Source organism: Corella eumyota, chromosome 3, assembly GCF_963082875.1.
Source record: "Corella eumyota chromosome 3, kaCorEumy4.1, whole genome shotgun sequence".
Taxonomy (NCBI): domain Eukaryota; kingdom Metazoa; phylum Chordata; class Ascidiacea; order Phlebobranchia; family Corellidae; genus Corella; species Corella eumyota.
The window spans coordinates 19012742-19040566 of record NC_137492.1 but is presented as its reverse complement, the minus strand read 5'-3'; the positions used below and the strand labels follow the sequence as shown (position 1 = coordinate 19040566).

At 31.8% G+C, this 27825-nt stretch overlaps 2 protein-coding genes across 2 annotated transcripts; one reads left to right on the top strand and one right to left on the bottom strand.

Moving 5' to 3' along the window:
- Positions 1–49: 49 nt before the first annotated feature.
- Positions 50–5695, bottom strand: LOC145744944 (cytoplasmic dynein 2 intermediate chain 1-like). The gene is made up of 27 exons (XM_082562918.1): positions 5562–5695; positions 5307–5403; positions 5129–5190; positions 5010–5053; positions 4451–4913; positions 4294–4328; positions 4195–4222; positions 4078–4121; positions 3962–3986; positions 3851–3891; positions 3741–3768; positions 3606–3668; positions 3219–3341; positions 3030–3145; positions 2817–2943; positions 2507–2618; positions 2192–2413; positions 1983–2124; positions 1837–1912; positions 1666–1777; positions 1405–1517; positions 1209–1312; positions 971–1052; positions 717–873; positions 448–619; positions 277–325; positions 50–195 (listed from the first exon to the last, which is right to left on the bottom strand). Exons 1-27 carry the CDS (start codon positions 5568–5570, stop codon positions 79–81), a joined length of 2763 nt encoding a protein of 920 aa, XP_082419044.1. The 5' UTR covers positions 5571–5695; the 3' UTR covers positions 50–78.
- A 353-nt stretch (positions 5696–6048) lies between these two features.
- Positions 6049–27372, top strand: LOC145746513 (uncharacterized). Its single transcript, XM_082564808.1, has 15 exons — positions 6049–6192; positions 6393–6478; positions 17030–17321; positions 18066–18179; positions 22117–22254; positions 22714–22917; positions 22997–23183; positions 23450–23628; positions 23837–24860; positions 24948–25088; positions 25266–25416; positions 25545–25676; positions 26069–26272; positions 26392–26601; positions 26704–27372. The coding sequence occupies exons 1-15, from the start codon at positions 6160–6162 to the stop codon at positions 26738–26740; spliced, it is 3132 nt and encodes a 1043-aa protein (XP_082420934.1). The 5' UTR covers positions 6049–6159; the 3' UTR covers positions 26741–27372.
- The last annotated feature ends 453 nt before the right edge of the window (positions 27373–27825 follow it).

Sequence of the window (27825 nt, the reverse complement as noted above, 5' to 3'; positions counted from 1 at the left end):
AACACACCTATATTTGTTTAATTTTATTATTATAAAATATTTCATTGCAACATCTAGAGATAGAAAAGCAGGTGATATTTAACAAAAAGCTTCTAGAAGGGAATTTATTTGTTCTGTTTCATCGTTGGTAACAGATTGAATAAAGTGAGGGGAGATTCGATGTAGTTCAAACTCACAAGATTCAAATGAAACCATCTAAAATAACACATAAAAAGAATTACAATAACAGGTATAATTGTTTTAAATTTTAGTTGGTTTGTATAGCAATAAACTTACCAAGTTTGTCGGGTTGTTTGAGAAGGAATTTACTTGAAAATCTACAATTCTAAATACAAAACATTAGTTTATTCAAAAATAGGACAAAAACTTTTTTATTTACCTATGCCTATATAGAAAATTTAGAGTAATAGTTATTTTATGCTAATCCTAAATTAGGTAATAACTTACTTTTGGTTGAAAGCATCGCTTGCAATTGGACCAGTATCCAATGCCATTATATCCCAAACATGCATCTGATTGGTTGAATCACTGGCAAAAAACACAGATGACCGACAGTTCGACCAATCACATCGTTGAATACTAGTTGCATTGTCTAATGACCATCTCATTACTGGGTTTACTATACAATTTAAGAATATAATTTTAGAGTCTAAATACTCTTTAAAATTGCCAGTGAACTGACATTAATTTTTATTGCCATAAACATAAGTACTTACCGTGCTTAACATGAAACAAAGCAATAAGATCTGTCTTATATGATACCAACATTAAGCTTGAGTTAAACTTGTTGAAAGAAATACTGGAAACTGACCCTGAATTGTTTGCTGTGTACGTCTTCAGTCTTTTTTCCCTTGTTAAGCTTACCACATTGCCCTTAAATTAAGTTCAAATGATATTAAATTATTACAAGAATCCAATCAACTTGTTGTTGGTTTTGTTAAAAATGCAGAACATTGTAAAAAGTTCTTACCGCATCTGTGCCAACATAAAAGACATTGGAGTCAGGACATCTTGCACAAGTGGCTCTACAACCCAGATCAGTTTTTGATGCACTAAAAACAATAACATAAATTTAGATTTGAAACAACACAATTTAAACATTTAATTAGCTTTATAAAAAAACTATAAAACGGTATTAACTTGCAATTAAAGGTTCAATGAAATCTGTTTATTTTTAGTGTTTTGAGTATAAAAAAGTAACCTGTTACCTGTTGGTGTTAAGTTCAATACTTAAACTTTTAACAAGTTTAATGCGACCGTTTGGAGCTAATCCTTTTTCATCATCAATATCTGATAAAATTTCCACTGCAACCTAAAAAAGGGATTATTTTTGGATGTTAATGATTTTTTAAAAGTCTGATCATTAGTTTTTTGTTTTGTTAATTAAAAACTTTTTATTCTCACCCAGATGCAAATTTTTCCATCTTCTTCAAGTGAAAATATTTGACTTGAATTAACAAAAGAACCCACAGAATTTAAACATACAATAGGGCTTGAATGGGCATCAGTGAAATAACCTAAAATAAACAGAGTGTTATACAAAACCAATAAGTTCAAAACCACATTAATTTTTTCTGCTTTAAAGCATTTTTGTTTTTATATATATCATTTTTTTTTTAATTTTTTTTTTTGTACTACTTGGTGTAATAAGGTAAGCATAACTACTTGTGGTATAAGTTGGATTTCTGAGCACAGTTTGAACATTTCTTTCAACCTCCACAGTTTGATGCAAAGCCGAGGACTCATTTAAATCGTAAACCACCAAACTGCCATCATCCTGTCATAACAAAATCTTAAATTTTTTGCAATTTTGTTTTAATCAAACGCAAGACTTACAGTTCCAACAAAGAGAACATAATTATTGCCAGGGGAAAAAGTACAAGCAGTAGGAAGGGCATCACAGACAAGAACTCTAAACAAAAATATCAAACTTTACTACTAAAACATTACCCATCACTTTGTATTTAAGGGCAAGAATTTACTTGTCAGGATGTTCTGTGTTGGTTAGTTTCCAAACTGTAATAATTCCTTTTAGGTCGATCCTCATATTAACTTTATGTGAGGCTGGTCCAAATGAAACGGCCATTATTTCATCTCCAAAGGCCATGTGCAAGATTTTTCGACCTACAAAAGAAAACAAGTGTTTTATCTCAATTCAAATAAAAAAAATGATACAAATGTTTTACTATACCTTGCAGATAAGCCAAGTTTGTGTTAAACTTCACATATGAATCACAGAAAGTTAAAACGCTTTTGTTGCCCGATTTTGAATCCCTCCATATTGTTGATTCAATAAATGATGACTCGACAATATCTGATGCATATTTTAGAAAGTTTGCAAATGATTGTGAATCAGCAGAAATAATCGAGAAAATTGACGAAGCAGAACTCGTATCATTGTCAGTCCGTGTACCTAATCAAGAAAAGAGAATATTTTATAAAATTTATTTTAAAAAATGAGTTATGGTCTTTGACCGGCAATTTAAATTTTTTTTAAAAGGGTTACCTCCGGATGCACTGGCTCCCTCTTGTGGATGTTGTGTCCATTTCTCGATGGTCTCCGGTTGGTCAGTTTCAACTTCAACATCTAATGCATCTTCGTTACATTGTGAAGACACCTTTGAAATTTTAACAAAATAGTTTCAATACCACCTTATAAAAATACAGAGTAAGCTGAGCAGTGTTAAATTAGACAATTATAACCCATGTGTTTTTCTCTATTGCATTACTAAAATGATTGTATTTGAAATTGTTTCTGTCACTGATGCCTAATACTACTTATATTCTTTTCAAACTGAGTTTTAATTCCTAATAACCTGGCGTGAGTTTTTTCCTCCAAAATTCTTGATATAAAAAGTGTATTCGGTCACTGGTGGAAGTTCAAACAAGTCACAAGATGTCACGTTTAGTTGAATCAGGTTGATAAGATCATTCTTACGCTTTCTGTAAAAACAAAAACAACACTTAAATTTTAATTTTACAGATTTTTTAGAGAATTTCTTATGTCAAATTGTAATTTAAAAAATTACAGAATTTGTTTTTGTTTGATCCGATTCAAAGATTTTTTTCCAGAAGATCCAAAACTGATGTTAGTTCTCAATAAATTTGATCTACTGGAATTTGATTCAGAGTCGGAAGGTGGTTGCTTTAAAAACAAAAAATTATAAAATCAAATTATTTTAAAATTTTTAATTTTATGAATAAACAAAATGACTCACAGAATAATTTTTGGTGTCACTTGCTGGAGATATTGTGGCACGAGCTGAGTTGACGCGTTCATTTTCCTCCTTAATTGCTTTAATCAAAACATTCATCTCCGAGGTTTGCTCATTTGAATCACTCTAAAAACATTTCAAATTTGCCAAGTTACTAGACTTTTAAAATCTTTTTTTAATTGGTGGACGATAGATGTATATAAATGTATGTGTATGTATGTCCAATTTGTAGGCCTACAAAATTATTGAAATTGTTGTATGTGATGTGCAGGTAAATTATTGTTTGGAAGTATTAGTTAAGAGTTGCAACTATATTACGACAATTAATGTGGCCTTAGGGTGGGCATCGATTGATCTGTGACTGCCCTTATGTAAAATTTAAATTTCTACCTGCTCATCCTCAAAATCATCTTCATAATTTTCAAACTCTTCATCATCGTAATCATAAGCATTCTAGAAGACAAATTCAAAATATTAATATAAGTTTATATTATCACAACACTGAAATTTCATAGTTTTCCTTACCTCTTCTACTACTTCTTCTTTTTTACGGCTAAAATTAGAAAAATTTTACTAACATTTAATATCTTAAATTTAATATTTATGTTTTTATTTTAACAGGAAATAACATTTACCTTTCTCTACGACCATCAGAATTTTTTCTTTCATGGCCTCTCTATAAATATATTAGAAATTACTTTTATTATTTGTTCACAAATTATAAAAATAGCTTCAAGATACAATACCTTTTCTTCTTTGTCATGGCGACTTCTAAAAAAAAAATTTTGGTATGTTAAATTATGTGGAACACAATCAAAAATATATTTTGTGATTTAAGGCGCTATAAAAAATAATTTTTAACCTTTTTCGATGTTCTTTGTCATCTCTATCGTCATGTTTTCTTTCCTATTAAAAACATATTTTTATGAGAATATTACTTATATAAACATAAATGTGATTTTAAATATTTTTAACTTACTTTTTCGTCGTTCTTAGTGCTCGGATGGCTGTAGAAACAAATTTGATTTAAAACAATAAAATATTTTTTACAAAAAATAAATAACTATATTATGTTTACCTATTACGCTTTGCTTTTTCCCGCCGACGTCTTTCCTAAAAATATTACTTGGCATTATTTTATTATTTTTTAATAATGCAGTTTCATGGATATTTTAATGGAATTTCACATTTAAGTTTTTTTTAATTTAAGGGATTAATAACCATTTTTTAAATACTTTGTCTTTTTGTCTCCTGTATTCTTCCTCATCCAAAATTCTTTCACTTTTGTGTTTTCTTTCTCTTCCATCTTCTTCTTCGGTTCTGTCCCGATGTTCTCTTCGTCTACCACTTTCTTTATTTTCTTCCCTTCGTTTGTGTTCTCTTCTTTCTTTTCGTCCATCACCCTCCCTTCTTTCTCTTCTATCATCCTCCTTTCTTCTTTCTCTTCTTTCTTTTTTTTCATCATCTTCCCTTCTCACCTTTTGTCCTTCATCTTCCCTTCGTTCTCTTTTTTCGTTTCTTTCATTACGCTCTTTTTTATCTCTTCGTTCTTTATTGTCCATTCTTTCTGCCCTATCTTCTCTAGGGTCTCTTCCTTTATATTCAGACTCTTGTTTTCTTCTTTCTCTTTCCTCCCTTCTTTTATGTCTCTCTTCCCTAGTTTCACCATTTCTTCTTTCATGATGACCAGCACTCTCTCTTGTAAATAAAAAGTTTAAATTAATAACAATAATACTAATAATAAATGATTTTATAGCCTATCCCTTTAAAACATATTTGCTACATGAAAATTACCTTTCTTCCCTTTTGCGCCTTTCTCTTCTTTCATCAGGGAAACTCTATATTAATTTAAAGATTGTTTAAAAATTATTTTAAGTAAATAAATGTATTGAATTTAACTAAAAGTAACCAACATCTTCCGCATGATCTTTTGCACTTCTTTCCCTTTTATGTCGATCACTTTTTCTATGGTTGTCTAAACAGATATTTTGTTAAAAAATGCTACAAAAAGCAAGCTAATTTACAGTCACCTAATATTAAAAGTCAGTAAATCTGTGAGATACAATTTATAAAAAAATAACTACAAATCACCTTCAGAAGGTCTTTCTTTTCTAGAAGGTTTTTCAGTTCTGTGAAGTGCTTTGTTAAGTTCTTCTTTGGTCCAAGTGTCATCTTTTTTTCTCCTCCTCTAACAACAAAAAATACCTCATGTAAAAAGATAGAAAATGTCATATAAACAGCAAAATAATAATGTAGTGTGTAACTTAGTTTAAAAAAATATAAACAAGATAAAACGTTTAATAAATGTGATCTGAAAGTTTTAATATACCAATTTTAATAACGTACCTCGCTCATATTCCTTTATTAATATATAAACTGTTGGATTTTTAGTAAAAAATATAAAAAACTTCTTCAATTCGGTGTAAAAATTATAATTTTGGCGCCTTTGCAAATTTTCACTGTTTAGTCAGAAAATTAAATTGTCGTTTTATTGAGAATCGTTCTAGCGAAAACTTAGCGTTTTCTTAAATGTAGCTGTAAACAAACGATTATCAGACATTCGTGCCATTAGTTTAAACAATATTTTAGGCTTTTATTAACGATATATTTTCGGTAAAGTATTTCAAAAAGGCTTAAAATTAATAAAAACGTATATACACTTAGTTTTAATGCTCAAATAAATTAGATTTTGGGTTTTTATTTAGCTGCTTTTTTTGAATTAAAACTACCATGACATCATGTTGGAGTCTACGTGACCTGTAAAATCACGGTGAACTTTAACGACGCTTTGCGGGCACGGATTGTTGACATCAATTACCAGACTAACGACGTCTCGATAACTCATTGAAAATTCTTCCGCATATGAAGAAAACTGGAACAAGAAATATTTTTTCAAAATTTTGCCTTCAAGGAGGCGCGTGTTTAAGTGTAAAGAACCAATTGAATGTCTGGCAGTAGAAGCCAATCTAGCAATGCTGTAAGTATGCTAGAGTATTTATTTTATATTTAGCAAGCATTTATTAGTATTGCATTTTCATTAATTACTTTGTATTAAGATGTTTTAATTTAAAGCTGCAACGAATTTTATATGATAAATGTCAGAATTTTTTTTATTTTATAAATGGTTGGTAATGGTAGGTAGGCAATATTTTTTTTTTTTAAATAATTTTTTTTTAGTTTAAAGCACTGAGCAAATTTGTAAACGGAAAGCAGTGTTTAGTTTGTGTTGATTCTTGTCCTGGTTTCACTCTTCACCCCTGGAGGTAAATTTTTTTTAATATTTATTTTAATCCTAATTTTAATATAACAAAAGAAATTAATTTACCCTTATAATAATTTATTCATCTAAAATAATAAAATTAATTTAAAAATAAATCCAACGAATCGATAAACAATACATTATAATCTTTTTGGTTGTTTTCATTTAAAAATAGAAACAAGTTTGGGTGCTTGCATTTTTAAGTAATTTATTATTACAAAAATAATTTTTTCAAATATTTCAAATATAAAATTTTTTAAGCGATCTTGTTTTATATAAAATTGGGTGCATTTACTATATATCGTTAAAGGCAATTTTAATCAAAAAGCAATTTTGTGATAACTCTAGTTAAACCTGTGATTCAGTTGGTAATGTGTAAAACAAGAAAACTACTCAACTTTTAGTGACAAGTGGTCACTTGAGTGCTTTCAACAAATAAGTTTCATTGCTCTTTGCTGTTCAATTGTCACTTATTCATTTTAATTTGTTTAGAGGAGATTTTTTTGAAATTTGTTTTGTAAAAGTTGTTTTTTTTGTGCATAATGTTTCAAAAATAGTAAACAAAATGTTTTTGTATTGTAGTTAAATTATTCGGGGTATTTAACATATTTTGATAACTTTTGTGGTTAAAAAATTATAATTTTTTATTTTTAATTATGCATTGGTTGGCTATGGTTTCAAAAATTTAATTTTTATGTTTAGTTTTGCAGTCATTAGGCCTAGGGCATGGCTATATTAAAATACCAAATTAATGGGTTAGTTTGTTTAAAAGTGGAATATTTCGCCATGTTAGTTCTGACTTTCTCCAAAGGATTAAAACCTCATATTGTTGGTAGTCACAGCATTAATAGAGAGATTTAATCCCACAAATTGATGTTTTGTATATGTTAGCAGATGAGGACTAATTATGCTATTCTTATGTCTCCAAGCATTTAAGATTTAATGGATTAGCCTATATTTTGTATGTTCTTGCTTGTACATTTTAATGCTGGCTTGTACTATTTAATTTGAAATTTTTGACTTGTGATATCTTGTTGTGGTACTGAATTGTTTACTGTTTTTTTTTAATTCAGTTTATTTTTGTTGATCTCGTTCACGATTCATAAAGAAAAAGGTCGACAAGATTCATTAAGCGATTTAATCTTTTTAGTGTAAATATTAAAACTATTTCCATTTTCTCCTTGACCTTCATGCCGATAAAATCTATTTAAAAACGTGAGTAAAAATCTGTTAAATTCCTGGCCTTTCTAGTAGTTGTAAAACATGGTTTACTGCCTCATTAAAATAGTTTAGACATAAATAAAGATAAAAAAGATTTTATCTCTTGCGTTTAATTTTAATTAGGCATACACATTTTAGGCATTTTTAAAATTTGTGTATTCAAGAAAAAAATTGGTATTTTTTTATAAAAATTGTATTTTATTTTATTTAATTTTTTGTAATACGGAAAACGGTTTTTATTTGAAGTAGTGTTAATATTTATTTATTTAAATTTCGTCTTAATATTTGTTTAAATGTTTGAATTATTCTTGACAAAAGCGCGCTATTATCAAATAGAACTTTAGATTTCAAAGTAAAATTTTTAATTTGTTTTCCTCTGTGTTAAAGGTCCCAGACGTAAAAAATTATGACTTAATTTCACGCCATCGTAATCGATTTGAATCTCCAGACGAACCCTTGATATTTCGAATTATTTATTTTATATTTAACTTCTTTGAACATGATTTTACTTATTTCCTTTATATTTTGTATAAAAACAGATTTAATGGTTGTTTAAATGTATAAACATAAGAATATATATTTCATGTTTTTGCCTTAGTAAATTTACTTTGTTAATCAATAATATCCATGATTCGTTAAACGCCTTTAAAAATGAAAGTGTATTTGGGTATTGATTACAATGAGTAATAGTCCATTAACTGACTAAAATTTAATTCTGAAATCAAGTCTATCAATTTGATTTTTTTTAATGTCTTTTTTTATTGTTTAAAATAACAGAATGTGCCGCTGACATTTGAGTGAATGATAATAATGGTCGCTCTTTAAATTGTTTATATTTCACAAATCAATTCAAGTTTTCACATGTGATTGTCAGATTAAGATCTTTGCGAAAAATATGTCACAAATTCATTGCAATCAAATTAACCGAAGTTTTAATCGTAACAGTTACATTTTAACACAAGTTAAAATAAGAAAAATAGAAATATAGAAAATACTTTTAAAGCAAATGAATAATTAGAATTTTATATACGGTAATAGAAATTATTTTTTAATTATTAAAAAATATTATAAATAGTTTGTCATTTTTGTATTTGTTTTACAGTATTTTGTTCTACAAGTATTTTATGAGCATCGTACAACACAGTAGTTAAAACATTGCGTAACTTGGCAGGCAATAAACTATTTTAAGTGGATTGCCACAGGTGTAGACGAGACCTTAGGGTAAACCATCAGCTGACTAATCTTCGCTAATGCAGAGTTATTATTTTACAATCTTACTTTTTATCGCAAATTTCTTGCATATTTCTGTTTAGTTGTCGACTAATTTGGTAATTGTCGTTTTTATATTAGCTGGATTGAAAGTTTTTTTTTTTATTAAAAAAATGGTAAAAAATACGTGCCCATTAATCCTTAGCGCATTGGTTCAATACAACGTTATGGTGATGGCGCGATTCGAACCTCAGACCTTTCGGACCGCACTTAACTCATGACCAATGTCCCCTCCGGGCAGAAAATAAAGATTTAAGTCAGAAAAAATATGACCTTTTTCGTTTTTTTTGGCCGCTAGGTGTTGTATGTGCCTCGTTCACGCTAGTCCTGTGATTCGGAATAATACAGAATAGCTTACATACAATGTAGAGGCCTAAATTTGCTTTAAAAGTTTAAAGTTTTTACATTAAGTTTTATAGTAAAAGGTTATTTACGCAATTTGTAATTGCGCGTTATAATTGGCCATAGTTGATTATTTTTTGTAGAAAATTTACTTAACTTTCAACACCTTTAATTAATAATATTTTAAGTTTTAAATGCACATCTCAAAAGTTTGTTCTTTGCAAAATTTTCGAGGTTGTTTTGCCTTTTTATAAAAAGATTTTTATAGGTTAAAGGCGCAATTATTTACTAACTATATTAACAAAAACGCCAAAGCCACAACGTCTTCCTAAGTCAATCCGTTAAACAAAACGTGTTTGTTTTAAATTGTACTATAGCTACCAAATTAGCTTTGTTATAAAGGCGTCAGTAACGTAGTCGTAGAAAGTACGAGTTGTCTATTAAATTACCCCGCCAAAACCGTTTTCCTAACTAACACAATTAATTTAATGTTTTCCAAACTTGAACAATTAAATCAGTTGGCGCCAGATTTCGACGGAAGTTGGTATAACTAGAAACCTGTCGACACGCCTTTGTTTCTACTCGGAAACTTAATACTAGACACCTGTTGGTTAGTAAAGCTCGCTTAGTTAGTGAAGTAGTTAACTCAGCGTCTTGTAACTCTACACCTACGAGTTTATTTCAGCTGCTCCGTTACAAAACAAACTAAGCGTCTGGGGGCCAGGTTACAAGCATGTGTTACGATTTGAGTAAATCGGGGTTGTCAATAGTCTGGCTTTTATGATTAACTCGATTTTGCAAATCTCTGTAAATGAATTTTTTTTTTGACTTCGTGGTTAATCTTTGTACGAAAATGTGTTAATTATTTTTTAACTTAATATTTGTTCAAAATTTTAAATTTTTTACACATGGTTTTTATACTTTATTAAGAAATAGTTATTACGCAATTACCCTTCAAAACCATTCCAATAGTATAAAGAATTTGCATTAAATAAATTAAATTTGTGTCTAGTTAATGTATGGTAATGTTTTTAAATACGATTCGTCCTATTTTGTGGGATTAAAATCAGCGCGATTTGTCGCTATAGTGGATTTCACCAAAACACAATAGCTGACTTCAATCCGTTTTATATGCACTCGGTTTGACTGTAATGAAAAAACAGGGAAAAATCAGCTTGTGAAATAAAATGTGTATAAATAAGTTTGGTAGACTTTAAACACAAAGGTGTAGACGTTTCAGTATTAAAAAACATATTTTATTTATCAAAAAAGTAAGGAAAATAGGTCGTTGTTTATAGTTAGATAGAGTACAAGTTAGTTAGATAAAGATACCGAAAAAAGTGACTTGTTTAATATGTTTACATGCAGAATAATAAGCCCATGTTGAGAAAAGATTACAGAAATCTGTAAACATGGTTTAACACTGCTCCATATTGTAATAACAAGCAAGCAGACACCGACATCATCTTACGTTACATTTAATGGGTGAATTAAGGTATTACGAACCGAAATTTAAAGCGATTAAATCCGATTTAAGCAGAGTATTAACATATTTTCAAGCAAAGTTCAATTTTATTTAAATATTTGGAAGGAATTAGCTTTGTTTTTGGATTTGTTAGTATCAGACAAATATTGTAGGAATGTTTTTTTAAACTACCCGTTTTGTTTTTAAATTCTTCGTTTTTTTAGTCATATTTAAATGATTTTTAATACCATGGATTTTATTAAAAGGGAGTTAGTTTTAAACTGGGAAAGTTAATCCATAAATCAAATATAAAATCAAGACGAAATCGTTTTTCTTTGTTCATGGATTTACCCGCTTTTAGAAAATTAAATTTCTTCCAAATTTGGAAATTTTTTTTGTAATTTTTCTTGGCCAAAAAAAAAAGAAATTTGAAATCCATTTTATTTTGTTTTCGTTTAACTTTGACTCAGCGTTTTCTTATTTAAATAAAAATAAGCTACCACCTGTTTGGAATCCGCTTAAAATCACTTAAAATAAAATAATATTAAAGCTAATAAGGGAGAATTGGAAAATTTTCTTAAAAATTGAGGAATTAAAATAACACCTTTATCTGTTTACTGTTAATTAGTTTAAACCTGTAAAAAATCCACCACAGATATAATAATTTTAATCTCTCAGTCGGATAATCCTACATTTACCTGACCAATCATTTAAATATTGTAAAAAAATTCTCAAAACATTAAATTACTAAGATTTATTATTTTATTAAGCTTAATCTGACATGTGGAAATAAGATTTTTTTTCTCCTGTTAAATCTGCAGTTTTAAGTCAACAGAAAAATTTAATTTTTGTTTAAAATTCGATCGTGGGCTCGTGTTATAATCTCATAAATTATTTAGGCAATGATTATTTTCATTTCTCGTTAGTTAAACATGTAAACAAAAATGATTAATAGCCCAACAGTCGTCATAATTTTAATATTTGTTGGTAAATAATTTAAATTAATTTTCAAAAATCGTTAAAAACAAATTTAAGTGGAAAATTATTCATTTTTGTGACGCAGTTTTAGAGCCAACCGTAAGTATATTTATTTAACAACATTACTATTCCATGTTATTGAAGATTTAAACTACGGTGTAATATTGAATGACGTTAAAATACTCAGCGCTAAAATGACTGAATAAACAAAAAGCTTTTAATGTTTATATCTTTAAAGGACCAAGTTTTTTAATAGAATTTTCGACTATTTGTTCAACTCTCGCTTATTTACTATTTAAGAAATGTTATTTAGTTGAATAGAACTTTCATTTTTTTCCGATAATGAAATTGCGACTCGTAGAAAAATATTTGAATTCGTTTTCAACAGTCAACATACTTTTAATGTTTTGTGCATATCAAAGTAGAACAACCCGACAATTCAATTTGCCATGTTTAACCGCCCTTCCCTCAAAATTATACATTAAGGAAGGTAAATACATGTAATTTCTAGATTTAGTTAGTTTTCCTTGTCAGAACTTTAAATGTTATATTTGATTTTATCATGTTAGGGATTTTGAAGTGAAATTTTAGCCCTAATTGCGTTGTTTTTCTGATTGGTCTTAACCACTTCGCGCTAAAATTTAACAAATAAACTATCCAACTTTAACTGTTAAGTTGTATGATTGTAAACCACAGCAGCATTTAACTAAAAGTTTAAAAACATTTTAAATCCGATAAAGAAACGTGTAATTCTGTTACTATTTTCATAGTGCGAATCATTTAAATGTTACTTAAAGATAATATCCAAAAATAAGTCAACTTTAGACAGGGTCAAAGTAAAAAAATTACCACTTTTTAGGCTGTGAAAATCAATTCCACGTTGAGGACAAATATAAAAAAATAATAACAATATGTTGAGGTCATAAGGTCACAACGCGTGTTTGTTTACAAAAATTGGCCTAAGTTTTGTTGACCCGGGTTGCTAGCATCAAAAGACTGGAAATTAGCTAATAACAGCAAATTCGTGCGCCTCGTTCAAACAACTTTACGACAGTGCAAAGTCTTGGCTAATATGTTTGCCCAAACGCGGTTACTTTTACTGAAGTGTAAGCCAAAATGATGTCATGCTTAAATACAGTTCCCCTTTTTTATTTAGCGAGATTTTATAGGGTTTTTGTTATATTTTAATAATAGGTTTTTATGATGTCGAATCTTACTATAAAACCATGTGTATAAAATTTACTTACCATGGTTATGTAATGATTTAGGCTACGAAATTACATTTCTCCATTTCCCATTGCACCATTATCTTTTTTAATATATTATACGGCAATGACACATTTTGAAAAAGATTAACCCCTAATATACATATTCTTAAACCCGATAAATATTTTTTAGAATTGAAGGCATTACTGTTTTTTTTTTGTTTTTTTTTCCAGTATACATTAAACATTTAGAAAGTCGTATTATTATAGTACCCGTCTCTAAGAGAATATGTAATTGCTGTTGTACCTAATTCGAGATCAAACACATTTAATTAATAAGCCTTGTTGTTATAAGTGCTTTGTAATTTTTTTTGATTAACTATATTTACCTTAATAATTAGTGAACGGTGGGCATTTATCAAATAACTTTACCGCGCTTTTATTTAAATCCATTCAATTTCTTAACACTCTGTCGCCTGTCTTTAATAGAATAAACAAATAGTTACTATAGTGATTTTAACATGGCAACATTCCATTTTTGGATGGGTAATATTATGTTTTGTATCTATAGACTCACATTTTTAGGGACTTAATCATTTTCTTAAATCGATGTTGTTGTTATGATTGCGTCATTATAATTTCAATATTAGATTATATGTGTACCTGTTACTCTGGTAACCTTTAAGAGATTATTAGGCAAGTTGAAATCGTAAATACGTAAAAGCAAACAGAGAATTACGTATACTGCGATTTTTGATTTGATCACTTCGCTAGAATGGCTTTTACGAGTCGGGCAACGTATTCTTATTTTACGATGTTCTTTATAACACGATGTCGTATATTCAATGCTGCCTGCAGCGGTAATAACTGGTAGTTTAGTGGAGTTAAAGTTCATTTTTGTTAGCCTTCTAAGTGTGTACGTGCATTATCAAGTCATTGGTCCCTTATCAAGAATAAACAATGCGATAGACAAAAAATAAGCCACATGCTTATCTTTAAAAAAAAAATTTTGACATAAATTTAAGAGTTTAGGTAGAGAAAAAAAAGAGTTTAAAATTTGCAGCAACCAATTTTAGAAACTTTAAATAATTGTCAGAATGAGGTTAAAATGAAGTGTGTGGTGCAGTAATTACAGGTGTTAGCTTAGAAAGGAAATAAATATGACATAATTATTTTATTTTTACTTAAATTATCAATGTCAATATTATCAAAATGTTGTCTGCTTATATTCAACATCTTCTCTGTGCAAATATGACGTTTTCTGACGTCATAACATTTTTCGCGTATGACCGAATTAGTGATTTCAAACTATGTATTACATTGAAATAATTAAACGAACAGCGGTCAATAAACACGTTCCCAACCTCGCTCTAAAAATTATTTCGTTTAATTTGACCTAGTTTGTTGTTGTATTCTAAAAGGGGCGAAAATGATCGTGTAAGTTTCGCGTTTATTCGTGAACACTGGTTGTTATTTTAAGCGGCGATTTGTTGGAATTACACACCGAAATTTCGACTACTAGTAACACAGCTTAAAGATGACGTCCCTAGCTCATGGAAATGATTTTCGCGGATCATTTTTAAGTACACCAACAAAAACTGTTGTCATAACGGGGTATTTTAAAATAACAACCCAAGATCGTTTAATCGCAATTTGATCTTTTTTTGCTTTACCAACTTTACTGTTTGATAACAATATTTAGTAGATGGGAAAGTTTGATTAAAAACTGGTTAGAATAGGCCACGAGCAGCAGACGAATTCACACTTTCGATTTGTTCAAATACAGACTCACTTAACAGCTGGTTGTGGCTAGAAACCTCTCTCGCTGAGTTCCTAGTAAGAAAACGGAAGCAACAACTTTCGTTTTGGTTTGCAACAATAATTTCACATCATTTAAACGACTGTTACGACTTTCGTTCCTTTTGTTTCCACGGTAGCACTCAGTGTCTAAATATTAACCACCGCGCGTGTTTTATTCACGTTCTTGTATCCCGCAAATGGGACACCTATTCAACTCACGAGCTGTCTGTCGTCGAGGCGCTTTTTAACTTTATCGACGCCATTGTACGTGACATCATATACCTCTATTGTTTTGCGTGAGAATTGGGCTTGTTTACTGCTGGTTGTTAGTTCTTGTCGCTAAAATAGGGGCCTGCTGATCAAAAAGCCCCAGTACGTGTTATCAGCAAGACAGGGGCTTGATATACGATGTGGAATATAGGACGGAATGTTAACGCGTCGCCTGTAACACATAATCAAAATGATTACAATCTAAAAAAAAAAACTTGCGACCTTGCTTGTAAAAACCGCAGTGGCATTTCTAATTTCGACTCGTAATCAATAATATTCATTATTTGATTATTGTAAATATGGATGATCTTTTATTCGGTGCGTCAGCGAGTTTTAAATATAGATAAGTTTGTTCTTAAAACACAATCCAGCTGCTTATTAAGCCTTAGGAAAGAAAAATTAGAATTTTTTGCAAATATTTTTAATTTTAGTTTTTAAAATTTTTTTTATTTTTTTGGTGTGGTGTTTTTTGTATATGTTGACAAGTACCGTATTAATTTAAATATGACGTAGCCTAACATAAAACGTCGCCCTTTAAACCCAGACAATTGTTATCGATTCGAGTAACCCGCGTGTCTATTTATGTAAAAGCACTTACACCAATTTTCATAGCGCTTCAATTGACCCAAGTTATCAGATTTTCAAAAGTTGGATAAAAAAAAATCTTGTTTAAAATCAGATTTTATTCTGGGGTTTAACTGTAAGCTGCCGATTTATTCTTTCTTTACAACTTTCGGTTTGTTTTTCTTGCTCGTTTAGCAAACACGTAACAGTCACGTGATGTTAGTGTGTTGGGTTTTATTAAATTTCGAATGATGATTGTTTAGTGATGTTTGTTCTGTTGCAATATAGAGAGCAAAACAAGTTGCAATCTACAGACTTAAGGTTTAATAAGTTAAAGTTATTGGATGATTTACTGCTAATTTTTGTGTTTTAAAATTGTATATTTAAATATAAAAAGCTTCATTTTCAGATTATTGATTCACACTTCGTTGAAAAAGTCGTTTTGTCTATGGTAATTCACTTGCAAAAATGTAATTCACATAAAATATGCTTATATAAATGGTTTTGACAAGTATAATTCAATTCACATCGCTAACTTTCAAGTATTTACATATCCACTGTACGAATTATTAAAATTACATGGGCACATATAACACCAACATTAAACAAATTCCAACAGAATTGGGCGCTGCGTTGGCAATATATTCTTCTAGAGCTTGTCACTTGAAATGATATATCGCGCGTTAAAAATGTAAAAATTTCCAATATTTGGCCATTTCGTCGCGGTTTCCCATGGATAATGGGAAAGATTGGTGGCGCGATTTGCCAAAGCGGGATGCTAAAACTCGGCGAAAGCAAAAAGAAAAAGGCGACGATTTTATAGCGACTTTGCGATTCGAACCGACGATTAGTTTTCATTATTTAGTTATACAAGCGAGCGTCTGTCTGCGATTGGTCTTTTGAATAATAAAGTAAATCAGATTTTGATATAAATTAAGTTGCAAAAGCATAAGATATTAGTTTGATATAGTTTTATATATTGGTATGTTGAGTTTGTATAAGTTTATTATTGTCTAATAACATTAAAATTTTTAAGTTAATTACATTTAGTTTTTTGACGCAATATTGCAAAGATATAAATAGTGGATATTTTAAAGAGATTTTAAGTATAAATATATTAATAATTATTATATTAAAGCAGTATATAATAGATTTTAGTGGATTTATTTACAGTTGAGAGCAATCATTTTTTGCTGTTAATTTTATTAAAGCTCCCCTTGTTAGATCGGGGATTGAAATCGTTTTTGTCGGCTTTCGAAATTTATTTTTCTGGCCTTCGAAATTTTTTCACAACGTTCTAAATTTTAATAATTTTGTTTTCTTTTTAGAAATATATTTGTCATACAAAATCAAATGGTCAAACCAAATATTAAAAACAATATATTAATAAAGCTTTCTTCGGATAAGATTTGAAATACTTTGAAAATATTTTCTACTTCAGAAAATCTTGCATTCACTGCAAGTGTCTTATATCTACTCACGTGACAACTGACAACCAATCGGATTACAGCAACAAGATGGCTTTGGCCGTCAACCACCTATCAGAAGCCAGAACCAACGGTCACGCTCCAACGACGTTTGATTTAGCAAATTCCAATCCACAAAGGCCGAGAAGACGTTTACGCAGGCAACCGCGTCATACTAGCCATTCAGGATCTGATAATGACGTCATAGAGAACGGGTGTGTTCTGGATGAGTACACATGGGTGCCACCGCATTTGACCCCGAGCCAGGTGAGTGAGATTGATTTTAATTTCAGGGGCGTGTGAGCAGAAACTATTTCTCGATATCACGAGATTGCGTTTTAATAGGTGACTTTATGAGTCCCATAAAACTTAATTCGATTTTTATGCTCGTTACAATGTTCCTGTTACGCGGAATTGCACGCAGTCATTTTAATGTATTGAGGGTCGGGCGATTAGAAAGCCGGTTCGAGTTTTTTTTATTGAACAAGTTTTTATCGGGACATCGCGAAGTTGTATCCAACTAACACGGATGCGACCACGTGGATTGTTATCCGTTATTTTCGTTTAACAAATAAATTCCTCGCTGCATTGTTTGCGAGATTTTGCGATTTAGTGAAGCACTTATTTGTGTGGAATGTTTATTTATATAAAAGCTAAAAAAAATATAAATTTTTTTTTCGGTTAAAATTTTTATAAAAATGATCGATTTCAAATTGTCTTTAAAAATTAATTAAAAATTTGATATCACTTGGAAATTTCCCTTTCATTTCCCCAATAAACTCAGCACCAGCTTGCCGACCTAATTTAATTAATACGGAAACGAATTAATTACAAATCGTTACCGCTTTAAAACGTTTTCCTTATTTTTATGGGATTGGAATAATGTAGGATTTAAAAAGCGGCCATCTTTTTTTTGAATTGCAATAAAAAGTTGAAATATTTGTGAACGTCGTTAAATCAGTTCCCGTGATTTAGATTTTGCTAAAATCCCCCCGTTTTTGTTTGTTCTAGGTTCGACTTTATTTCAGCGCCCTTCCTGAGGATAAAGTCCCTATTGTGGACAGCATTGGGGACAAATACCGGGTTCGACAACTTCTGCATCAGCTCCCACCCCACGACGATAAGGTAAAAAAAAATTACAACCTTACTATAAATGTGATAGCAAATAACTTGTTTTTTTCGAGGTTATATATGTAATTTTGTTGTTTAAAAGAATAGTTTGTTGATTGTGTATAAATTCTGTGTATTATCCGACAATAGTTGACGTCTGCGGTTGCTTTAAAAATACTTTATCACTGGTTGTTATGCCCGTAATGTTGGCTCACAGACAAATAAAATACTTTTGCCTATTCATCGTCGAAATTTGGTTTATTTGTGCCTTAGAGACAATTTGTGCATATTGTTCGCCCGACAATGTTGTCCTAATAATGAAAGAGACCTCACGAGCGAAGAATAAATAACCCTTATTATACAGCACGGGGTTTCCTTATACCGTCGCAAAAGTGCAGCATTAGGTAGCGGCCCTCAGAGTTCAAATTTTTGCTCCCCACCACAGCGGTAATAAATCATATTGAGTAAACATCCCAAGCGAATACTTATCGAGAAATTGTCCTACGTGCACGCGCAGTTACAATAACTTAACCAATGGCGAGAACGTGTGCCTTATTTGCCTTAATTTCTATGCCCCGTAGTCTAAGTAACGTCAATTTACATCGTTCTCCGAGGTGGCGAATTTGTTTGTTTAAATATAGGCAACAGGCGCCTGCTTTTTGTTCGTTGTCAAATTGAAATTAGAACAAGTAATTCATCTTCTTTTTGCTGACAATGCAATCATATAATTTCATCCCAGCTGGTAATTAAAAAATCGCAAGGGAGTGGTTATAAAATTGAAATTATTTTGTAAGTTTCTAAAAAAAATATTGCAAAGGAAATTGTTTCTTAATTTAGAAGTACTTGAAACAGAAAAAAATTAAATTTTTTAAATCAAATTAATTATTAAACAAATTTAATTTAATTTTTTTCGTGTTAGGAAGATTTTAATATGCGTTTGTATTCAAATATTAATGAAACTTTTAACTCAAATACTTTGAATACTTGAATTTACGACGACTTTTTATTGTCCAAACTCGATTCGCGACTTCTATAATTTACCGTACTTACGTAACTAACTAAATAGCAAGTGTAAGTTTAGTACGTTTAGCAATTTCGATTTTATGGGTCAATATACATTCAATCTGACATTTGAAACGCCCCGCCGAATCGTACCGTCAGCTCTTGCTTGCGCATTACTATTGACACTTAAAAGTCGTAACTCACAGACTCCACTCTATTTGTCATTGTACGTATATTGTAATTGAACAGGTGGCTCCACACGTATTTTGTCCCTTTAAAGCGGCACTATCTTAGATCGTAACCGCATTTTTTCCTCACCAAGAAAAGGTCAAAATACAACAAATTAAAAATCGGTTGCTTGGCAGAAATTTCCAAGCAATATAAGGACAAAGTTCACAGAATCACGATGACGTCAGTTTAAATTGAGCTCGTAATTCTTAACATTTCAAGCCACATTTTTGACCAATATTTAACAAAAATCTTACAATAATTCTGTTGCAAAAACTTTGTCTTAATCGTCGCTAGGAATGATAAGTCGCTTACCCAAAAAACTATGTATATTTTTACTGTAAACATCAACTGCCGTGTCTTGTACAGCCTGGTTGCGTATTTTTTGTATTTACTGCCAGCAGATTGCTCTTACCAGCTTCATTACCGACGCTGAGCTTAATAAGGTTCTAGGAATAGGATTAATTTTTCTTTTCTTCGCACCTGGATGTTGGAAATTAATGTAGCCTCTAAAAGGCGTTGTCGTACATTTTTACCGGGTTTGAATCTAAACCTAAACCGCAAAGACCCTCAATCCATACATAGTAGTATTGTAACAATAATCACCAATTTTTACATTCAAATGTTTAGGATTTAGGCATTTTTCTGATCTCTTTCCATTAGTCGTACAAGATTTCATTTCCATTTTAGTAAATACGTGACTTAGAAATGCGTTTATTTAAATTATCTGGGTATTTTTGCGGCCTAGTAATATCTTAGAATAGGATTAAAACCTATTAGAGATAATTCTATTGGTTTGTGGATTATTCATCGAAATGATTTTCATCTAATTTTTACAACAACAATTTGCGCAAACATGGAAATACAGAAACAAAAAAAACAACTTAAACAATCAAAAAACATCGAAATTTTTTTATATAAGGATTTTAACCTACATTAGGCTTCAGAGGGAGCTTTTTTAGGATCGAAAAACGGGGATTAAGTCATTTTCTCCTATTCCGAATGTTCTGATCCAATTATTACATTTTAATCGTGTTTACCATGCCGTACATCACGACTTGTAATTCCTGGCTAATGCAGACAGCAAGGCTCTCACTCAATCTCCACTTGTTTTAAATGTAGTTCGTTGTTTACACACAAATCAGCTTTATTAGGCGATATACCCAGCGCATGCTTCTGCATAAGTCCAATGGAGAAAGGATTTTTCCCATAGCTTATAATTCAGATGTTAACATTTTCTAAATACCAGTGGACTGTTAACATATTAATACAACACCTGCCCTTGTTTGGGACATGGGGTTCTTAATTTTACCACACGCGGCCTTAATAAGAGTGACTCAAATTCTCTCCACATGAGTTTATTTTTAGTTGTTGTCTATACTGGGTGGCAACGTGATGGCATGTACACCACATGAGGTAATTAGATTCATCGCCACGACGTCATCGTTAATTTGTTTACATCAAAATCCTTATATTTGGTTCATTTTTGCGACGTGGCCACCTCGTTTCCCGCTGGGGATTGGCGACTTCGGAAACGCTTTGGTCCGAAATCGTTTTTTTTTTTCAACCGCCGCGGAGAAAAAAAAATTTAACGCAGATTTCGTTACAAGGTTATTTTATTGAATATTTATTTTGAGTCGTGTTTATGTTATTTTTTCTACGCTTAATTTAGGTGTTAATATCAGTTACGTTCAGTTACGTTCAGTTATGTATAGTTTTGTTGTTTGATCCACGATTTTGGCCCCGCTGAAATTTTATGCCGCCTTATCGCAAGTCTTATCAGTTTTAATGTTTTTAAAAGTGGAAAAATAATGCGGAAATTGGTCTCGAATTATCCTTTAATTCTCAAATCCTTTTAGGCATCTCCTATCTTGACAAGCGAGTGCTTCATTACACATTAGTTTAAATTTACGATTTTTTTCGAGTTATCTACTGACAGTTAGCTATCATATAACCGAAATGTCTTCGTATTTGTGCTCCGTGTGTGGCATCACAATGGAACCGCCATTTTTAGAACCCTGACACATTTTTTGATTTCATCTCGGTTTAATTAATTCCAGGGCAATAGGTAATTTGATTGGCTGCCCGATAACACGGGAGAATAAATTAAGATGACACCTAACGAACCGGTACGAGTTGACTTATCGGAATTTAAAGAGGACGTAGAATAGATTTTAATCAGACCCATTTATCATGTTGCATTTGCCCCTTGCTTTAATTCAAAAGTATGGTTATAAATACGCAGCATTCTCAAACCGATCGAATATTATTCCTATGATGTCAGTGCTGTATATGAACTAAAACGTGGTAACAAATATTTGGTGACGTTTTTGATTTTATCGCGTCATCGTTAAGTGAAATGTCCTGTTTTGTTTACGTGATTGTTAAATAGTAAGGCGCTGATAGAAATCGTTTTTTTTTTGTTGAATAATGTAGCTTTTTTTTAAATTCGGATTTTCATTCGCAATTCTAAAACGCGGCATTGTCGGAATCTTTAACTAGGATTTAATAAGGCTGAATTTAACAAAGATAAGATCGTGAATTACTCGAAAATTGACGTCAAGTATAAGTATAGCATTGATTCACGGTCAATCAGCTAGTTTTGTAAATAAATTCATATCAAAGAATTTATTTAATATTCCAACAATGAACCTACATAACCCCTTTTCTTTTTGCATATTGGATTTCAATTTTAATATTAAAATGATTGTTATTTGGCCAGGTGTGCTACTGCAACGGTTTAAATGTCGAGGAAAAAGGGGAACTTGCTCTTTTCAGTGAACAAAGGAAAAAGGAATACCTCGGTTGCGGAAAAGTTCGAATTCTACCTCAACAAACACCTGACACAAACTGTGCTGAGGTAATATTATTTACAACAACATTTTAAATTCTATTTTAGTTTTCTTTACCGCAAAAAATGTGACCAATTTTATTTATTTTCTGTTATTTTTAAATTATGTTTTTCGTTTTAATTTGAAATTGCTTACACTTGGGTATTTAATATTGTGGCAGGCTGATTTAATCTTACAGTGCCTAGACATGCCCAGTCTCTCTACTTGTCTGTTGACATTTTCTTATCAGCTTAAATATATATAAACAGCGATTAGTCTTCCGACCGAATGTCAATTGTCTTTTGGTTAATCCGACCAAGTTAAAGTACACTTATACGATGCTTATCGATTTCTTGTTAGCAAACATTACGAAAATTACAGCAAGGCCAACTAGCTTGGCATTGGGGGGATTTTAAACCATGCAAAATTAAACACTTTATGGTTGTTTCAGTTTTAATTTTTTTTTAATGTAATTTTCTTTCTAATAGTGTGATGGGGTTGTTAGTGGAGGTGATATGGTGATTATAGCTTCAAGAGCCGACTCTGGCATGTACTGGCATCCATCTTGTTTCAACTGCACTGTCTGCAACGAACTTTTGGTCGACTTGTTCTACTTTTACCAAAACGGGCAACTGTTCTGCGGGCGACACCACGCGGAAACTTTAAAACCCAGATGTTCAGCGTGTGATGAGGTAAGAGATTTAAGTTTGTTATAGTTCTGACTAGTAATTCAAACACAATCTAATATCATCCTTGACTTATTTTTATTAGATTATCTTTTCCGATGAATGTACCGAAGCTGAAGGTCGACACTGGCACATGGAACACTTTTGTTGTTTTGAATGTGATGAGGAACTAGGTGGGAACAGATATATTATGAGGGATGGGAAACCTAACTGTACAACCTGTTTCGAGTCACTTTATGCTGAGTATTGTGATATGTGTGGTGACTTAATAGGTAAGTTGAAAACGTCACTGATATTTTATATTTTTATACTTAAAGTTAATTCCTATAGAGCCCGAAAAGCAACCATAATGTTTCTAACTGACAAAGGCAACTTAAAACTGGGTCTGGGTAACACATTTTACTCAGTGAAGCTGACCTTTTCTCATTAAGTATAAACTATACAAACTTAACGAAACCTATATATACACTTTAAAGGAATAGAAAAAAAAATTAAATATATTTATTTAATAATAATTTAATTAAAATTTTGATTTTAGGACTTGATGCCGGACAAATGCAGTATGAAGGTCAACACTGGCACGCTACAGATTCATGTTTCTGCTGCATTCGATGTAGGAAGTCTCTCCTCGGTCGACCTTTCTTACCCAAACATGGTCGCATATATTGCTCCAAATCATGCAGTTTGGACGAAGACCCAGCAGAATCAGACTCACAAGTAAGATTTTTATGACATAATCGTGTTTTTTTGTAAAAATCGGTTTTTATAAGTGGACAAGTATTTAAAAAAGCGACTTTTGTACATGTAGCTATGTTGTAGCTCTTTGGATAGCTGTTTTTAAACGCACTTTAGCTATATTATTATGGACTCCAAGTATCTGATACCAGTTGATATTTAACTTAATCATATTTTCCCCACCTTACAGCATAGTTCCTCACAATATGAAACCCCTCAACTTCCAACCTCTCACAACGTCCGCCACTCCATGAACCTAGAGAACATCTCAATCCTTGATAAACAATGGGATGCCTCTAAACGATATCTAAACCAGGGATCACATATTTATATGGATGCCGAAAATGTGTATCCGTCATCCAAAATGATAGTGGGTAACTCAGTCCATACTTGCTACAATAAAGGGGCAGTTAGACCCACACAATCGTACCTTACCTCTAGAGATGAAAATCAGGGAAATCCCTTAGCATCACCTCCTTTAAACAGCGATCGATTAGCGAGGGTTGATGCCCAAAAAGCGAATCTTAATTCGTCAAGCGACATTGCTGTCACCTCTCCTACTAGCACTGTATCATCACGGACTAATATGAAAACTGGCGCTTTTCCGCAAGGTCAGAACACTTATAATAGTACAGACAGTAGTGGTTATAACAGTAGCAGTACCCTGGATGTTATAGAGCATCAGCAGAACTGCGCGCAGAAAAACAATATTGCAAACGGTTGCAAAAAACCTTACAACTCAAAGGGTAACCCGATAGCAATTACCGAAGAAATTGCGCGATTTCAGAAATCCCCCAAAGATAAGGGCCACGTGGTGGCGACAGAGTTCACCCCCTTTCAACTCCCCCAACGAAAATCACCCCCCACAATTATCGGTACCCGCGATTTGTCCCCTGATATTCAAAACACGAACACTTCGTTGTCGAAACTCGATTTCTCTGCCAACAAGGGGGCAATGCCGATCCCAGCCCCCCGCGCTCTTTACCCCCCTTCTCCACCCGCACCCACCCCTTCCAACCCCTGGCAATATCAAAACAATGACGAGGTCTCAAGGTCAAATCCCCCTTTAATACAAGCCAACAATCGCAACGCAGTACAACGAAGTTTTAGTGAGAAAAACTCGAACAAAAAGCGATGTAGAGATCCCATCAGTTTGTTGGACATATCACCTTCTAATTCATTTTCTGATAAAAACGAAAGCCTAGATAACACAGGTAAATACATATCCATAATAATAGTTAAAACATTTTGTTAATTCAAAAATATTTTGAACGATTTTGGTATTTTGTTTTTGTTTTTAGACAATTTATCGGACGCTGAGAAGCCAGGAACTGAATTGAAAAGTATTCTGAAAAAGACGAACTCGATTAAAAGTCAGATTTATCAAAACGGATTCGATTTAAAATCCGGATCACTGGAGCAAATCCATGAAGTTTACAACGGTAAGTTTTTTATTTTATGTAATTTTTAACATAAAATAACTTCTTTTATTAGTTAGTAGTGTAACAGAATCCAATACAGCCTAATTTTATTCGGTTAGGGTAACAAATGTTACTCTATATATGTCTAGCATTGGCCTTTTTATGTTGGTAATAAATGAATAAAATGTTAATTTTTAGAAAATCGTAAAACTTCGAGCCACGAGATAGAAGATGAGGCTGGATTCTGTGAGGCTGACACCGACTTCTCCAACTTTAAACGCGGGGATTTGAAATACCAAAGCGCCCGATTCTGTTCCGATTCCCCGAGCAAATCCCCACCCAACTCAAGGTAAATTCATTTCACTTCCTTCCAAATTTGCATGTTTTAATAAATATAAAAATAATTGGTTTGGTTTTGAGACATAAATCGATTTAATTTGCTGATTTTCACATTTGCATGTTTTTACACTTCACTAGATCTCAACAAAAAGCAAGGTTTAAGGACATTGCACAGTTAGGTCGAACCCACAGTGCCTTAAACATCGACGAAATATCAAACGCTATGTTAAGGCTCGGATCAAAACCAAAAGTTTGCAGCAAGACAGCAGGGTAAATACTTACTAGTAGTGGTCGCTTAATTATTTTAATTTTAAATCACATTTGATTTGCACTGTCGGTTAATTTTAGCACAACAATTAATTTATCGCTGTTTAATTACTACTCTGGTAATATTGTAATACACTAGCCAATAGATCGCCCTGTGGTTGGGATTTTAATTGTTCTAAAATGGTTGCAACTCTTAACTAATATTCGCCTGTGGTAATTTACCCAGGCACCACAAATGGCAGTTTTATTTTTTTTGGAGGCCTATAAATTGGATATACATAACTATATCGCCCAATAAGCTGGTATGAATATAGATTATGTAGTTGTGGCCTTTGTATGTAATTAATCAAATAAGTTTTTTAAATTTTTTTAACAAATACATTTTTTTTATTTAGAGGTTGCAAGAAACAAGTTTGCAACAAAAAACTACGGAGGACACGCTCCACTGATTTCGCGTTCGAGAGATCGGCAGCGACTTCCGGGAAGAAGGGGAAGCAGCAGAAGAGATTTGTTAAAGATGAGGAAGAAGATGACGGTTGGTGCTCCACTTGTACGTCCTCTAGTGACGACAGCGACTACGAAAGATGGGACCACGTGGGGTAAGAAAAATTCAAAAAAAAAATTCGAAAAAAATCGAAAAAAAATTAAAAATTAAAAAAAACAAAAACTTTAAAAATTAAACTTTATTCTAGTATTTAAATATATTTTATTGTTATAGGCGTTCCCCACCTCTCAGTCCCAATGGCTCAAAGGGACGCCGCGTGTCAGTCCCCAACCCCGTTCGAGTCAATGTACGTCATAGACCATCTCATCCCTTTATAGAAAGCTACGACAGCTGCACCAACGCCGGCTTCATGGCGCTCCAAGGAGGTCCGAATCGACCGGGGATGAGATATTATTCGTCCACCTCCAATGCAACCCGACACAGGTAAATAAAGGGCTTGCTTTTATATTTAGGGCCGAACTGACCAATTTATATTAAAAAATATTTATGAGTAATTCTATATATTTTTTTTAAATTTTTTTGCAGAACACGACGTAATAAGAAGCATTGTATTATCCAATGATTACGTCACTATTTTAGTCATTTTTTGTTTTTCTTTGCAATCAAAAGTTCCTTATCAAAAAACGCCACGCGATTAGAAGATCACAGCACTTAAGTAGGCTCTGTTTTCACCCAATTTAAAACCCCAGCGGTCAGAATTAAGTGAAAAATGTCTTCCCTATGTTAAATAGGTGGCACTGTGATAAATAATTTAATCTAGGAGGTGATGTAATTTATTTTCTTTTATTTTTGTACTGCTATTATTTACAACAGTCCTGTTTTACTATCAATGGACTGTCTTTTATATATATTCAATTATCATGACATAAAGGCTGCTCTGTTTGTCATATGTTGCTGAATGGTAGCCTATCGGATATCGCCTTGCGAAAATTTATCGTTTTCCCGCACTTTTGTGTTTTGTTACTGGATTAGACCAACTTTTTTACTCTTTTTTTATCACGTCAACCTTTACTGAGCAATTTTTTCTATCGCCTTGTGTATTTTTTATATCTCTACGTTACAGAATTAGTTTTTTTTCTCTTTTTGATGTACTTGAATAGTTTATTTGCTTTTACTTTGAATAGCTATCACCGACCTTTTGCGACTCCAATCAGAAATTGTTGGAAACTTTTGTACTTCTATAAAAATTATACAGAAAATCAAACGTTGTCTGTTTATTTTACCTAGATCTTATAAAACATAGAGTAACATCATTCACCCCGACCCAGTCTTGAGTTGCTTTTGCCAGTTTGGGTGCCCTATAACTAGGCTGCTGATTAAGTGTTGGCTTAGCAAAAGTTTATATCGTTTACAGCACTTTACTCAAGGGCGCTGCAGCATGAGAGCAGTGGAGATCGAACCATAATGTAAAGATATTTGTTAGAGGGTTATTTCTGTATTTAAACGCAAAGTATGGAATCAAATAAAACATCAGTAGTTGTTTAATGTTTTTAAGATATTTGGTTTAGTTTTGAGCGGTAATAGTTTAAAATTTTTTGTTTGTATATTAAATTTTTTTGCATGTTATGATGCGAATAATTTGGCAGCACTGTGTTTATAAAGTCATCTGCTGGTTTTATTCTTTAGTTTAAGATTGGGAATAGTTGT

What these genes read in the sequence shown, in the direction of transcription:
- LOC145744944 (XM_082562918.1), bottom strand. An exon ending in CAAAAGATCATGCGGAAGAT is followed by an intron (nt 5,054 to 5,128) that starts GTTGGTTACTTT and finishes AAATTAATATAG; the next exon opens with AGTTTCCCTGATGAAAGAAG. An exon ending in GCACTAAGAACGACGAAAAA is followed by an intron (nt 4,122 to 4,194) that starts GTAAGTTAAAAA and finishes TGTTTTTAATAG; the next exon opens with GAAAGAAAACATGACGATAG.
- LOC145746513 (XM_082564808.1), top strand. Translation starts at nt 6,160, where the DNA reads ATGTCTGGCAGTAGAAGCCAATCTAGCAATGCT. An exon ending in TTCACTCTTCACCCCTGGAG is followed by an intron (nt 6,479 to 17,029) that starts GTAAATTTTTTT and finishes TTTCTACTTCAG; the next exon opens with AAAATCTTGCATTCACTGCA. An exon ending in TCCCACCCCACGACGATAAG is followed by an intron (nt 18,180 to 22,116) that starts GTAAAAAAAAAT and finishes TTATTTGGCCAG; the next exon opens with GTGTGCTACTGCAACGGTTT.